The sequence below is a fragment of the Pieris napi genome, chromosome 5, assembly GCF_905475465.1.
Source record: "Pieris napi chromosome 5, ilPieNapi1.2, whole genome shotgun sequence".
NCBI classification, from domain to species: Eukaryota; Metazoa; Arthropoda; class Insecta; order Lepidoptera; family Pieridae; genus Pieris; species Pieris napi.
Window position 1 is genome coordinate 7,833,139 of NC_062238.1, and position 16,101 is coordinate 7,849,239.

At 32.7% G+C, this 16,101-nt stretch overlaps 3 protein-coding genes, 1 long non-coding RNA gene and 1 other non-coding gene across 6 annotated transcripts; 3 read left to right on the forward strand and 2 right to left on the reverse strand.

Annotated features, from left to right (window-relative positions):
* The first annotated feature begins 1,015 nt into the window (after positions 1–1,015).
* LOC125049838 lies at positions 1,016–4,845 on the forward strand. Its single transcript, XR_007117060.1, has 2 exons — positions 1,016–1,245; positions 4,809–4,845. It is a non-coding gene; the product is annotated as an uncharacterized LOC125049838 (long non-coding RNA).
* On the forward strand, positions 1,065–1,258 carry LOC125050012. Its single transcript, XR_007117093.1, has one exon. It is a non-coding gene; the product is annotated as a small nucleolar RNA U3 (small nucleolar RNA).
* LOC125049837 (zinc finger BED domain-containing protein 4-like) lies at positions 1,257–4,806 on the reverse strand. Its single transcript, XM_047649305.1, has one exon. The coding sequence runs from the start codon at positions 3,492–3,494 to the stop codon at positions 1,605–1,607; it is 1,890 nt and encodes a 629-aa protein (XP_047505261.1). The 5' UTR covers positions 3,495–4,806; the 3' UTR covers positions 1,257–1,604.
* Positions 4,846–6,066: 1,221 nt separating the features above from the next.
* LOC125049764 (autophagy protein 12-like) lies at positions 6,067–7,764 on the reverse strand. The gene is made up of 3 exons (XM_047649211.1): positions 7,522–7,764; positions 7,190–7,326; positions 6,067–7,059 (listed from the first exon to the last, which is right to left on the reverse strand). The coding sequence occupies exons 1-3, from the start codon at positions 7,616–7,618 to the stop codon at positions 6,937–6,939; spliced, it is 357 nt and encodes a 118-aa protein (XP_047505167.1). The 5' UTR covers positions 7,619–7,764; the 3' UTR covers positions 6,067–6,936.
* A 2,025-nt stretch (positions 7,765–9,789) lies between these two features.
* On the forward strand, positions 9,790–14,627 carry LOC125049585 (putative mediator of RNA polymerase II transcription subunit 26). Of its 2 annotated transcripts, none has more exons than XM_047648962.1 (4): positions 9,790–10,027; positions 10,243–10,400; positions 11,035–11,129; positions 11,612–14,627. In XM_047648962.1, the coding sequence occupies exons 2-4, from the start codon at positions 10,280–10,282 to the stop codon at positions 12,338–12,340; spliced, it is 945 nt and encodes a 314-aa protein (XP_047504918.1). In that variant the 5' UTR covers positions 9,790–10,027; positions 10,243–10,279; the 3' UTR covers positions 12,341–14,627. The 2 variants fall into 2 exon arrangements, with proteins under 2 accessions (XP_047504918.1, XP_047504920.1); XM_047648964.1 differs by having other exon boundaries at positions 9,790–10,015.
* The last annotated feature ends 1,474 nt before the right edge of the window (positions 14,628–16,101 follow it).

A 16,101-nucleotide genomic window follows, 5' to 3' on the forward strand; every position in this document is an offset into this window, starting at 1 on the left:
TTCCGTCACGTCGTTATTTATATATCTGGCCACATTAACGACATTGATGAAAACATACTTGACTACTATAGAATTAAAACAAAGTCTGAAATCAACAACACACCTTCATCGATTGTGGAGCGACCCTTAGTAAAACCATACTGTTTATTATCAAAAAGTGTATTTTTATTAAATTGTACAGAAAGTTAGTCTAGCATTATCTTTTCAAAATTTTTGCTTAACGCGGTGAGCACTGATACAGGTCTAAAGTTTGACGGATCAGACTCGCTACCTGCCTTGAACAATGGTGTAATCTTTCTTAATTTCATTTGTTCCGGAAAGACTCCACAATCGATACATCTGTTTAAAAATTACAGCCAATTCAGAGCTTATTACGTCAATAACGGAAATTAAAACCCATACTACCCCATAATATACACTATACTATTTTTTAAATTGAAATTTAACACTGAACAATTTAATTTAACACATTTAGGCACATTTTTTTCTAGTAATAAAATCGCAGCAACAGAAGAATCCAGGGATTTGGTTGTATTCAGTGGTAGATACATTTTTTAAAAACTTAAAAGGTAGAAGTTACCTCGGTTCCCGGTCTTATTAAATTCCCTATAACTTTTAACATATAACCTGTAAGTTCGTTTATTATTTTTCTAGTAGTTTTTACATTATCCTTGCTATTTTTTTCTTTTTGAGCTTAAATATTGTGTCTGCTAAAACTAAAAAGACGTATACTTTATATTTATTCTGTGGAGCATTCCAATTAATTTAAATGATTTCCAGTATTTCCAAACCTACACTTAAAATAATATTGCCCCCTAAGCTCTATTAGGGCGCTACCCCATACCCTTTCGTCCTTCATAATAAAATAGTAGTATATATGAGTAGTAACAAAATGGTTCACTAGATGTCGCGAACAAACAGCGATGCCCATGCGCGTGCGCCGTGCGCATGTTAGCTTTATTACGCGAATCCTAGATGTCGCTTAACCAACATAGCTGTTTGTAAAACACGCTATTGAAGTATATCGCAAATAGTACTTAACATCCGCGAAAGGATATTTCTTTAAGACCTTACTTCATAGGATCATTTCTATAGTAAGCTCTTCACGCAACTTCTCACAATACGTGGGAAATTTCCAGCCATGATGAGGAGACGTGGCGCGGTATCCTGAGCGTGAGGCGGGCAGTGACGTATGTCATTAGCCCTCGATGATCGTTCACTTTTCTGCTTGCGGAAAAGCGTGGGGTACTGTTAGGGATGAGACATACTTGCAAAATTCAATACCAGGGCTTCCAAGTACGAGTATGTAAAAATACCAGGTACGAAAACCAGGTATAAAAATACTTGAAAGTATTTGGTGGCAATCGTATCGTACAGTGTGTGTACCACAATCTTGCACGGCTTTTTATAAATGAAATCTTTCCTTCCTACTTTGTTTTGTTAATCACAGGCTTAGGACTGTCTGCTACTAATAGTGTTACGGTCATTTATCAGCTAGTTGTGAAATATAGTATTAGCAGGCGTAGTTAAAAGATTTCATTTCATTTTATATATGTACAACTTTTTTTTATTATATATATATATATATATAGAATTCTCAATCATCATTTTTTATTTTGTTGGAGAAACAACAATTGCTCTAATTTTCGACTCCCGAGTCGGGATCTCCTTTCCGTCAATATGTTCCCTGCTACTGAAAATAGACGTTCGCAAGGCACGCTAGAAGCCATTGCATTTAATTTAATTTTGGCTAGTTTGGCTAAATTTGGATATATTTGCTGATTTATTCGCCACCATTCCAAAGGATTTGTGTCTGGAGACAAAACTGTGTCATCTAAATATTTTTGCGTCTCAATTATGGCTCTGCTATTGGCTGTGCCAGCTGGCCGCACATTGTGCATTTGTTTATTATAGTGTTTCCATAATAGGCTGTTAGATTTTTTCCCCTGGCTATCTGATATATTAGAAGTGGATGCTGAAGACTGATTTTTTTCATTTTCATTTATCATCGCGGTTACTAAGCCCACAATATACTTTTTAGTGCTGTCTGCAACATTTTCGTTCTCAAAGTATAACTTGTATCTCGGGTCTAAAAACATAGCGACGGTATAAGTTCGGCTTTGTTCCAAATTAGAAAACCGCGTGCCTATTTCTGAAAGCAGATCCTGTCGACACATTTCCACTTCATCAGGAAAAATGTCAATATTATTTTCTTGCCGATATGTCTGACTTGCGATTTCTTTGAGAGCGTTGGTAAGACCAATCGTTAAGGGGATAACCGAGCTTCCACTAACATACTTCTGTCCGCTCATCTCTCTTGTCACTTCTTCACATGGTTGTAACACTACTACCAAAGACTGGCAAATGTCCCATTCATATGTAGTAAGATTAATCAAATTGCCAGTGTCTAAATTACTCAAAGCACATTTGATTTCGTCTTTCAGTTCGACAAACCTCTCTATCATGTAAAATGTGGAGTTCCACCTTGTAGCGACATCTTGAATTGGCCTCTTCACTACTTTATTGGCCTGCTCCTGGTACTTTTTTAATTTATTCCAGGCTAAATTACTTCTTTTGAAGTAGGATACTATGGCTTTTACTTTGCCTATTATGCTATTTACGTTTGAGTGGGATAACACTTTTTGTACTGCTAGGTTAAGTGTGTGTGCATAACAGCCAAAATGTCTCCATTCTAATTGAAGTATGGCATTTTTTATATTAGCCCCGTTGTCCGACACTACAAGGAGGACCTTATCTAAAATGTTCCAATCTTGAGCCACATTTCTTAATTCTTGTGCTATATGAAGTGCCGTGTGACTGCTCTCAAATACTTTACATTCCAGTAAAACCGACTGAAGGATAAAATTTTTATCTACGTAATGACCCGTAACGGCTAGGTAAGAATCATTATTTCGTGACGTCCACATATCGGTCGTTAAACATACACTTTTTGCATCTTCATTTAAAGCTGTTTTTGTATTTATCTTTATTTCTTCATATAGCCCCGGCAATAAATTATTGGCGAAATACTTTCGTGATGGTATTGTATAATTTGGGAAAGCAAAATTTATTAATTCGCGAAATCCTTTGTCTTCTACTATTGAAAAAGGCTGTAAGTCCCATATGAACAAATTCATTAAATGATCATCAATTTGTTTTTTTATTTTTTGACAATCGCGCCGAAGGAATGCTGTAATACTGGATGGGTTCGGATTGGACCTTATCGTATTAGATGCGATAGTTTGTATAGCAGTATTGACTGCCGTAATTTGTGCAGTTTGTGAAGTATGCGCCTGTACCTCTTGTTCTTCTTGACGATCCACTTGTTGTTCCCTTCTCACTAAGTTAACGGAAATATGTTTTCTTTGTACATGCTTGGTAAGGTTTGACACTCCTGATTTGTATGAGATAATGACTTTGCACATTTTGCATTCAGCTTTATTTTCACCTTTGTCCACAAAATGATCCCAAGCCAAACTTTTCTTTGGAGCCATGGTTTGTGACTATATTATTATTTAGCACAAGTTTCTACCTATCTAACTATGTATTTTAACTATTATCTAATAACGAAAACACAGTTTTATTTACACTCTATTACCTATTTAGAGTTCAAAAATCGTCTGTCCATTAAACTCGCGAAACTAAACTAAACACAGAATTAAAAAAATAACAGTTTTATACATCTATACACTCACTATTAATAGTTCGAAAATTGTCTTTAAATTCAATAAACTTCGGAAAAAATATTTGTAACTTAACTATTATCTAATGACGAAATCACAGTTTTATTTACACTCTATTACCTATTTCGAGTTCAAAAATTGTCGGTCCTTTAAACTCGCGAAACTAAACTAAACACAGTATTAAAAAAATAACAGTTTTATACATTTATACACTCACTAATTTATATTATATAATAAATCGAAAATTGACTTTAAAATCAATAAACTCCCGAAAAATTGCTTGTAATTTAGGTCACGGTTAGTCGTTGACGTAACAAGCTCGCACTCAAATCACAACTGACAAAAAATAAAAAAACGGAAACTAAACTATTACTTGAAATAAACAAACTTTAAGTGGCACATAAGTATATTTTTTAAAACAATACTTTTGTACACGCAATTATGTGTCTTTTGTGTATAGACATAAGAATGAATAGCGTGAACTAGTCAAAAGAAAGAGTAAAGTTACGATTATTGAATGTTAATACAATTATGTTCCTTATTTTGATCAGTATATGACGGTTATTTGTAAACGAAGGGCTCACGGCAAAATACTAAAATACTTGCATAGGAAATTGACTCGTGTTACTTTAAGAATAAAGACCATAATCGTCTCAGTGAAAAAAATACTTGCAAGTTTCACGTATTTTTTGTTGCAAATACGATTCTGCTTCTTATTTATATAATAAGATGGATCGATTTCCTATGCAAGTATTTTTTAGCCCTGTGCCCGATAGCACAGCAAATACTTTAGTTTTTGCAAGTATTTCTCGCGGCTTTATCGGCGCCGCCAAAATACTAAAATACTTGCATAGGAAATTGACTCGTGTCACTTTAAGAATAAAGACCATAATGGTCTCAGTGAAAAAAATACTTGCAAGTTTCACGTATTTTTTGTTGCAAATACGATTCTGCTTCTTATTTGTATAATAAGATGGATCGATTTCCTATGCAAGTATTTTCTCGCCCGATAGCACAGCAAATACTTTCATACTTGCAAGTATTTCCTTCCCGTACCAGGGCGCCGTCCTTCGAAGCAAAGCCCTGGTTTACAAACCTGGTATGGTAAATACGTCTCACTCCTAGGTACTGTCGCTGTCTGAGTGGTTTTTTTAAATATATATGTATAATAATTACGAATTAGTAACGTATAATAAAGTTATTTCACATTTTAGTTCAACTTCAGTCTTCAATCAACGCCACCTTCTTTTGACCTATGGTTATAAATTAAATTTTGTAAATGTACAAAAAGAAAAAAACGCGAACTTATCAAAAATGCTTCGAAGAGAAATAAGCAAAAAGACTGAGGTCTGAGGTGGGAGAAAATGTTAGTGTGGTGTGTGATTCCTCCAAATCTTGCTCTCATCTCAAATAAAAATATCGCTGGCTCGGCTGGTCGCAACTCGAAACTCTTAATAGATGGACGCAACTGATCAGAGATGGCGCTTTATAAATTCAAAAATATAAAAACGCGGTAGCATTTGAACTTCGCTGCAATACATAAGCAAAATTATGAATGAACCAAGTCAGTATTAGGAATACTTTTAAAAAAGAGACATAAAATAATTTTTGGAATAACTGATTGGGGTCGCGTTGCGATTTGGATCAGTTATTATAAATATTGAATAGTATTTAGTATTAAATCAACCGATTTTAGAACGGCACTGTAAACACTAATGACTAAACACTAAACAGTAAACTCATATAAATCTAATAAATGAAGAATTAAAGCATTTATAGTTTAATAGTTTCTCTTTCCTTACCTTTAACTTTTTAGTTTTTACGATTATTTAATTTACTATTTAACATCTTTTTAAAGTGATATAATATTCAATATAACTTGAGCGTCCGTGGGATACGCTACGCTCAATTACCTAAGTACTTCTAACACAAGTGACAACACTGGAACTGTCCATTACTGGAATAGACAACTATTTAGGTAATGTTCAGCTTTCAGTGATGCCCACTTGGGTGTTTTCCCCCCAAATTTCGAGGGAACCACGATGCTCAGGTTTTTTAGGGGGTAAATTTGATTGAGGGAATTATTAAGGGATATATAATTTTTTTTAAAGGCCCGATAAACACACAAACCCAAACAACAAATTGAACCAAATATAAACTGACATTCAAAATCGAAATAACCTTTGCTTCTCAAACCAAAATTTCAACTTAATATAATATTTATTTAAGTCTTCTACTCAAAAGAGTTCTTATAACCAAAATGGCAAGTTCAAATTTAACTTTATTATTTTCTAATTTCTTTAGACAATTTACCAAATCAAACAACCTAACAATATTAGTGTGGTAATCAAAAATGAAAAGCAATATTTAAATAAATAAAGACTATTGTACAAAATTTTTTATTATTTTAAATACATTTTCAATGATATAAAACTTTTCTTACCTAATGACCAGCTTATATTCATTATAACTATGGTTTTTAATGTAATTTTCGCCCATCACTTATATATAATATACAAAAACAAATATTGTGTATTTTTTCACTATTTCTAGTTCTGTAACCTATGGGGTATGTCCAGACATATTTTTGTTTGTCATTGGTTTTTTAGGAGCTTCGATGGCTACCATGTTAAAACAAACATACACAGGACTTGACTTTCTTACAAAACTATGAAGGTAGTATTGATACAAACAAAAAAATATTATTTAAAGAAAAATGTTTGAACCATGAACATAGAATGCTGATCTGAACATAGGTACAGTTTTTGCCCAATTGAATCTTTTTATTATTTAAGTACAAGGAGCTGATTGATATTATGGACATAATTATTTCGAGTATCTGAACAATCTCAAGCACCAAATGGTTTACAAGGATGAGATTAAACATGTCGTCTTTTATTTACTTGAGCCGCACACATTTAAAATTTACCAAATTAAAATGTAACTTGCTTTATTTAAAACAAAAATACTAAAAATGCTTTTATTTTGTTATCAAGACTAACAAAGATTATCTACTACATTATACACTATTGAACAGATGCAGATAAAGCAGATATATGTGTTTTGCTAACATACTTTGAGAATATGCATATTATAATAAGTAATGCATATATTATAACAAACATAGATTTGTAGCCAAGTAAATTAATTTAAAACCTAACCATGTGATGCAGTTTTATTTTGGAATTTTATTTTTGATTGGATAAATTTTCTTAGTTAATTCCTTGTTCCAAAATCAACAAATTTAATATGATCATCCCCAAGCTTGGCTTTTACAGTAGTGTAACACTAATTTGCCATCTGTTCCAAAACACTCATATAGATTTTTTATTATTTGGTCTGGGGATGGTGCAAATGTTTGGTTAACATACAGGAACTGAAAAGGAATTAATAAAGTATAAAACTTAGTTAAAGTTCATGTTACACAAATTAGGTACACAATTGGAATAATAGATGCATTTGAATAAAGATATATCAGCCTAGAATAATTATTAAGGATAACTTACTAGTTTTTCATCAGCTTCTAATTTTAAATACTTTCTCACAAATTCAACAATCCAACCAATTGGTTTCTCTGCATCAACTGCCCATTTTTTCTTTTTCATAATGGGGGCATTTCCTGTCGCTTTCAGAAGTATGTCCACTGGAAAGTTATCATGCTATTTTAACAGGATTAAAATACTAAACAGATATTAATGTATAATCAAAGGCTATTTTGTAGTCTCTATTGGTACACTTAAAATATAGGCCTGGGGTTAAATATCGAGATGACCAGCTTAGCCTTAGCAGCTCAACTAATAGAAACAAAATATTTAAGCATCATACATAGGCGCTATACCTTTAACTTTATCAGTTTTAGAAGCATCACCATTTTCTTTGGTATTTTCTACTTGAGAATCGCTCTGAGATACATCTTCAGCCTTTTCGTCGCTCATACTAACAAGTATCACCTTTAATTAACTGAAAATTCTTTTGTATTTACATAAATTTACTGGATTTTGAGATATTCTTAATTACATTATTTATTTATTGAACATATTAAAATTTAAAAAATTATTACAACCACAGAACATCACCATATCATAGAATGATAGTACAGTTAACAGTAGTACTTTGTGCGTTTTCCAATTACAGCACTAGAGCGCATTATGCGGCATAATGCTCAACGTTGAATGTTCCAAGTTCCAACTACAGCAACGCTTCGCAGTTCGCACAATTGAGCACTCTCAAAACTCTCGCGTGCTTCTCGCAATAAATACCAACACAGTGACAGAAAATTGACCAGTGTTTTTCATTAAGTTGGCATTTATCGAAATTTTCGTTAGTAAATATTACTTATTGTTGAAAAATTTGTAAGGCTTTCGTTTCGTCGTAGATTTTGAAAATAATTAAAGTTATTTCAACTGCAAAAAAAAAAAATATAAGTATGGATGAAGGTATAAATAGTTACTTTTTTTATAATTCACATTTAAAATATGAATACAATTTTATTTTAAAATTCGGATCTGTAAACAAATTTATTTTACAGGATTATCTTTATATATATATAATTCTTCTGTGAGTGTGTATGTCACTGAACTTCTCTCAAACGACTGGACCGATTTTGATGAAATTTTTTGTGTGTGTTCAAGGGGATCTGGGAATGGTTTAGATTCACAAATCAGCCCGCCAGATGGCGCTGCAGTCGGTACTTTCATACTTTGCTTTACTAATCGCTTGAAATATCATGCAGGACAACGTCTGTCGGGTCCACTAGTACTTTTGTAAACATTGCAATAGTTTTGAAAAAGTATATAATTTTTTTTAGAAATCATTTAAAAAAATTACTCAAAACGTAAATGATGTAAACTTCTTACATGAAACTTATATTTTACTGTTGATTTAGCTTGTTAAAACCATATATTCTTTAAAGGTTTTCTCTTATTTCAGTAAAAAAATGTTAATGAAATAATTTGATAATTAAAATAAGCGTAAAAAGTTTTCAACCAATTATTATTGTTATCCACATTATTTATACATTAATGAGGTTGCTAACTCTATTCAGAACATTTTTTTTTCAACACTGACTTAGCGCAATCTGCTGATGCATTTGAAAACTAATTCACGTTCCAATTAAGCTTCAGCATTATGCGGCACTGAGTCGCATTATGCTCTGTAATTGGAAAACGCACACAGTGAAATACACATTAACGCTCACGCTTTTCGGTAGTCCATGGCTACTTATAGCTTTTTTAATCAAAAAATATAAAAGTATGTATAACCAAACCTAACTTACCCTAACCCGTTTTTTTTTCTATTATTTGTTTTGATTTTTTTTCTATTTTTTTATTATAATATACTATTATTTTATTATATACTAACCTAACCTAACCGAACAATAATAATAATAGATTTTTTGGACAGCTCCGGCGCTACGGGAAATGCTGCCCCTCCACCCTTGCGTACCAAAGCACAGGCATTTTATTCAAGCCTCCGCAGCTTCGACTTTCTACGGCCTGCATAATGCCTGTGCTTTGTTAATTGTTACAGCGGGTGGGGGCTGCTCTTCCTCCGCGCCTCCGGGCTCCGATTTTTTATATACACTCTAGTCTCTAACGGTAGGGCAGACAAGACCACATGGATAGTGGCGTGGTCTGATTCGGTTTTGGGTACTTTTTGGATAAACACAGTAAACACTTTATTCTGGTAAGTATTAAATAATACAGAAAGTTGCAAACATTGAAATACAAGTACTAATTAAGAAATAGGTATCGATAATTTCAATGTTGTTTATTCTATAACTTTAAAATAAAAAAATAGGAAATAATCGATAAATAAAAAGAAACGATTATTAACAATCGATTTATTAAAAACACGATTTTTTAAAGTGAACGTCACATCTCTTATAACCATTAACCAATAGAAAAGTAGAAAATGGCGGATTGTTTACAAATTTCAATACAATACACAAAACTTTAAAAAAAAATTAAAATACTTAGACGCATTTCCGGCAGCAAAAATCACTTGGAGTTGTTCCAACTTCCAATCAAGGTCCCACGTGACTCCTGCATAATCAGCATTCAGCATCATCCCCTATCATATACTATAGACACTATAGTAGTAAATTGTCATTCTCAAATCAAGTGAAAAGTTGACAATAATAGTACATGTTCATTAAATTATTTATTTTATTTGATGGTAATGTTAATATTAATTCAATTGACACTAATGTCTAATGCGTCAACGTACAACCTATAAGTTATAGGCTGTACTCTGTAGGTTGATAACCTTGCTCTTCAAGAGTAGATCGTTATAGTGAAGTTCTACTCTACCAACTGTTGGATTCGATTTCGGTAAACCAGTTGGTAACTACTTTTTTTATATATATTACAGGTTGCAAATATAGGTCTGGCAATGTGAGTCCATGGGCGGCGGTATCACTTAATATCAGATGAGCCTCCTGCCCGTTTGCTCCCTGAAATATATAAAAAAAAGGCAAAGTTTGAGCCTCATCCTTAATTCCCTTGTAAAATTTTATGCATTTGTACTCCTTGTCTTAAGCTTTGTATTTATTTTTCAGACAACAAAAAATCATTTTACATTGAACTTTCTTTGAAATGGATTTCTTATTGAACAAACATAGCATACATGATGACTTGATATGTGCACAAGGAAGAATACCCATTCAAATTGATAAGCCATTGGAATCTAATGAAAAACCACCAATAGGATATAAGGGTAAGTTTTTCCAATAATTTATTAAAATTATGTCTATAATACTAAATTATAATATAAATACAATTTGTGACAAACCTACCTTGTACCTCTATTAACAAAATAAGCAATAACCTAAGGGATTCATACTATGAAATTATTATTATAATGAATATTATTCACACTAAACCTGCATGTGGCACTTTTTTCTCAACAATTTGTTACATTTTGCCTTTACTGCTATTATAAAAATAAATTTGTTCTGTTAAATTATATTAGCACTCTCTTTAACTTGCCATGTAAAGACACAAGAACTATCATATTATGAAAACATGTAATTTAAGATGAAGAAATAGATATTTTATGAAAAACAAAAAAGACTACATAGAGCCAAAACATATGTAGTATGTATGGATTGTATGCTTTTATTTTGATATAATGTGATTGTTACAAATAAAATTCTTATGCACTATCTAGAAATAGCTTTACAATATGATTCCATCGTTTAATATTATAGCATACATCAGCACCTTTAATGATAGATAAATAGATAGAAATAATGTAACAATTTTATGATTTAAGTAAATTTAATTTAAAACTATCTTTAATATTACACAATTTTTATAGCATAAGTATTTATCTACATTTGTATTTTCAGATGTTGAAGGTGAATGGAATCAACAACATCATCAAACAGCAGAATCCACTATAATGCAGCCAGATCTTTTAGGCATTACTAAAATGTTAAGAATGGTAAATTCCACATATTACTTTTGTCTAGATAATAACTGCAGAAATTTTGAAATGAGAGATGGAATCATCCACAAATTGCGTGATATAATTTGTTGTTAATAAGCATATTGCTATTAAGATTTGTACAATGTATGGTAAAAGGCTTTATAGAAACAATGTGATAAAAAAAAATCTATAAAGCCTATACTTTTTATCTTTTTTGTGATCTATTACTATTAATTCCTACATCCAGTGTTCATCCAAATATCCTAACCTATCAAGTAATATTTGTGCATTTGTTTCAATGATCATTTTTCTAACAGATTACTTATCAGACTTTTTTACCTTATTCACTTCATAATTTTTTGGGTTAAAGAAAAATCTGTTTCTTCACCATATATTCTTCCATCATACAAGTAACTTTGAATTGTACACAACATAAATTGGTGTACTCAAAAATAATATTCTCATACCTAATTTGCATTGATGTCTTTTATTTTTAGGTTGAGCCTGAGCAAAACCCAGGAAACAAACTAGATTATACAAATAATGGAAAAGCCCTTATTAGTAAACTCAACCCTAACGTGCCTGAGTTTACATCCAAGAAAACATCATCGGATAATTCTGACCAACTTCCGATTAAGACTGATCAAAACTGTGATATTAGTAATAATGTAGACTTAAGTAAACTCAATGATGAAGAAAAGAAAAAATTGAAAAAGAAACTAATATCTAAAATAGGAACCACAAAAACCACTTGTGAGAAAACTAGACGGGAACGCAATGCCGCTATTGCGGGGATATTAAAACTAAGCACACAACCAACTGCAAATGTGAAACTTATGACACCAGATGAGTTTATGAAGAAAGAAAATACTGATAGCACTGACACACCTACTAAAGAGGTTATCAAGAAATCTGTTGATATAGTCGATAAGTGGCTCAATGGAGCACCGGAAATGCCAAAAAAAACTTTGTATTTAGGACCCATAATGTTTAGTAAAAAATCAAAGTCGACTGAAAGCAATATGTCAATCAATACGGTCTCTAGTGAGGAATTGAAAGTTAACAATTTCTCTCCTACTAACATAGCAAATGAACTAACTGAAAAATATACAAAAAGAATAAAGCAGAAAGAGGAAGCATCTATGGACATATGGTCCAAACTAAAAAGGGACCTAAAGGCGAAAGATGAAGAAATTAAAAAAAAGTCATCCAATAGCTTGTTATGATATACTTACAACTATACTAGTTAATTTTCTCTCGTACAAATGCATCTTAAAAAATTGATTAATTAAAGACGGTCAGAAAAAACCAGAATGAATATACCGACATACGATAAGCGTATGTAGTCCTCTCATAGACTCAAAATTATCTATAGTTTGCTTTAACCATTGTCAAAGAACATAGTTCCGTCTTTCGTTTTTTAAACTGAACACTAAAATTATCTCATTAAAGATTGTCTACCTACCTACCTACCTTGACATTGGTAGAGTCTGCGCGGAAAGAGAACTATACTGCGATTGACAATATTGTTACGTCATTATAGTTCGACAGTCTTGATACTTAAAATGAAATAAAATAAGTATACAATATTAGTGAATGAATTATTGATGGCTTAACCTTCACTGTAGTTCTCTTTTCGAAAAGTTGGCATATGTTATCAATAAACAAATTTTTTTATTGTAAATTTTTGGTACCATTATAATGTAGCACTTAAAATAGTAGACTGCACTATCAATGTTATATATGTAGGCTCCCTTTTTTAGATTCTCATAACAGTGTCAGAGTTGAGACTTAGCTATAAGTGTAAGTCCCGTATGACAAAAAGTTTTGGATTTGTTATACTAAACACTAGGTCTCGACTCTGAATCATAGACCTACTCAGAAGGCCTCTTGGATATATGATATATTATTATAATATGACTGATATTAAATAATGTTATTATTTTTAGAAGAAATTTGTAAATAATGTATTTTATATGCTAATTGCTAACAACTTTTTATGAAATTGTACCATAAGTAAAATTATGACAGTAAATTTGACTAATACAAACAATTGTATTCAAATACTCAGTAATAGTTGAATATCAGTAGACTCTAATTGTACATATTCTCGAGATTTCATTATTTAATTTTAAATGATTTTATAAAAATTTATTTATGCGAAATTCTTAAAATGGAATATTATTTAAATTGTTTATGTTAGGCATATCAGCACTAAACATCTACGCTAAACACCTTAAACAGGCTATAAAAGAAAATCTAGATGCTACTATTGAGGAAAACCTGATGTCGTTAACAGCTACAACAGACACCGACTACTCTCTCTGGAAGGCATGCAAAAATCTGAATCAACCCACATCCCTAAACCACCTATAAAACTAGATAGAAACAAGTGGGCTAGATCTAAACTAGAAAAAGCAAATGCTTTTGCTGACCATCTGGCTAAAGTATTTGTTCCAAATGAAGCCACTCCTGGGTCGGATGAGGCTGAAATAGATGACATTCTCCAGCAGGATTTCCAATTGTATTTGCCCTTGAAGATAGTAACACCAAGGGAGGTACAAAGAACCATACAACAAATGGAGAATAGGAAGGCACCAGGTTTTGACCTCATTGACAAAAAGGTTCTCTCCGAATTACCTCGTAAGGCTATAACTTACTTGACGACCCTGTTCAACCGGATTATAAGTGTTGGATACTTTCCAGCGCTATGGAAGGTCTCTCAGGTGATTATGGTCCATAAGCCCGGGAAATCGCCACATGACGTCTCATCTTACCGACCTATAAGTCTTCTCCCGATCGTCTCTAAAGTACTGGAGAAGGTACTACTACGACGGCTCTCGCAAGCTATTCATGAAAATTCTATAATTCCAGATCACCAATTCGGGTTTAGAGCACAACACGGCACTATCGAACAAACTCACAGGGTGTGTAAATTCATAAGCAATAGCCTTGAGCTAAAAGAGTACTGCTCCTCAGCTTTTCTGGACGTTCAAGAAGCATTCGATCGCGTATGGCACAAGGGGCTCTTATGCAAGATCAAGTCACTTCTGCCTCATATTTTCTATGGAATCCTAGAGTCTTATATCACCGATAGAATATTCCAAGTGAAAGAGATGGATTGTACATCAGGTTTTCATGATATACTTGCAGGGGTACCTCAAGGATCTGTGCTTGGCCCAGTGCTGTACACCATATATACCTCAGATCTACCGCGTACCTCTGAAGTCAACATTGCAACCTATGCAGACGATACGGCAATCCTAGCTTCAAGTAAACAACCCGAAGAAGCCACGTTAAAGCTGCAGCGAAGCCTAGATGAAATAAGCAACTGGTTCGATAGGTGGAGAATTAGGGTGAACACTAGCAAATCAGTACAGGTGATATTCACACTGCGAAGAAAGACATGCCCCCCTGTAAACCTAGGAGGAAAGGAACTACCTCAGAGTGACACAGTTAAATATCTTGGACTGCACTTGGACCGTAGATTGACATGGCAAAAACACATCGAAACACAACGGCGTGAGATCAACATTAAATATAAGAGGCTGTACTGGTTACTGGGTAGAAACTCGAAATTCTCCATCGACAACAAACTCCTTATCTACAATTCTGTTATAAAACCCGTGTGGACCTACGGGATACAATTGAGGGGAGCTACATGTGACTCTAACAAAACTAAAATTCAAAGAACACAAAACTACATCCTTAAACAAATAAGCAACTCGCCTTGGTTCATAAGAAACGCTGAAGTACATGAACACCTAGGCATACCTACAGTCAAGGAGGAAATAAAAGTATACGCTCAGAAGTACAAGACTAGGCTGGAATATCATCCTAACCACCTAGCTGTTCAACTCAGGGTGAGTTGGACCGGAGTATATAAACCGACTCAAAAGACGAAGAACCTTGGAGCTCAGCAGCATTGACTGAGCTAATATTACTATGGTAGATAGGAATATCTCCACCCGCAAACCATCCTACAACTTATCTGCTCATAGTCAGAAGACTGATTGCACGATGCGCTCTATTAAAAAAAAAAAAAATGTTAGGTGAAGGTGCTGTTTATTGGTGCTGTTTCTTAAAATTCATATGTTTAAGGTGAAATGTATAGAAATGTTTTAACAAGTTTTAGTTTTTTTTATGATTCAATTTATAAAATTGTATGTTGACGTTTTATTAAAAATGTTATACATTTAATAAATTATCTTAACAGTACAAGACTTTCGAAATATTTAAATTTTCTTAGCAGGAAGTTAAAAAGAAGAATATTATATGAATAGTTTTTATATATATCATGATATTGAAATATTTGTTATTTTTGTACTAGACTACTCACTTGAGTAAGAAAATATTTAGATTTACCTTTTTGTAGGTAAAAGATAAAAAATACGTAGCATTCTATTTTTTATTGCCCTCAAATGAGTCAAATTTGTTTCTTTTTCAGTGGAGAACTTTTTTAGAACAGAATCAGAGTTTAGCGATATACTAATATCACTAATATCACTGTTGGCTCTCTTTACCACCTTGCGAACTGGTAGTGAATGTAAATTTAGAATCAATTTAACATATTTTCTGCTGACGTTCATAAGGGTACTTGGTTACCTATACGAATAAAGTTATTTTGAGTTTTACTGCAGCTTTGTTCAGTCTTACTTTAGTCTTAAAACAAATGTTTCTGTTATTTATGAGGCATTTGCCATTGATGCAACTTTCATTCAGCCAAATTTTCCAGTTATTATTACTTCAAAACTCAAAATATTCCATAATGAAGTTATATTTTTTGTAGTCTTTTACTGCAGAGATTTTAATACAACTATTTTTCCCAAACATGACCTGTGTCATGAGAAAGTGTGAGCTAATTTTAACGATGACACAAAGCTATAATGATTAAAATCCTTGTTTTACTAAAATACTTAATATAGACTTTGAACAGAGGTTTTGAATTCGTTTCGTTCTAAATTTATGAACGATCCCCGATCACTCG

Coding starts and splice junctions, on each gene's coding strand:
- LOC125049585 (XM_047648962.1), top strand. CDS start 10,280: ATGGATTTCTTATTGAACAAACATAGCATACATGATGACTTGATATGT. Junction 10,401..11,034: donor ACCACCAATAGGATATAAGG/GTAAGTTTTTCC, acceptor TTGTATTTTCAG/ATGTTGAAGGTGAATGGAAT. Junction 11,130..11,611: donor TTACTAAAATGTTAAGAATG/GTAAATTCCACA, acceptor TTTTATTTTTAG/GTTGAGCCTGAGCAAAACCC.
- LOC125049764 (XM_047649211.1), bottom strand. CDS start 7,618: ATGAGCGACGAAAAGGCTGAAGATGTATCTCAGAGCGATTCTCAAGTA. Junction 7,327..7,521: donor TAAAACTGATAAAGTTAAAG/GTATAGCGCCTA, acceptor ATAACTTTCCAG/TGGACATACTTCTGAAAGCG. Junction 7,060..7,189: donor TAGAAGCTGATGAAAAACTA/GTAAGTTATCCT, acceptor ATTCCTTTTCAG/TTCCTGTATGTTAACCAAAC.
- LOC125049837 (XM_047649305.1), bottom strand. CDS start 3,494: ATGGCTCCAAAGAAAAGTTTGGCTTGGGATCATTTTGTGGACAAAGGT.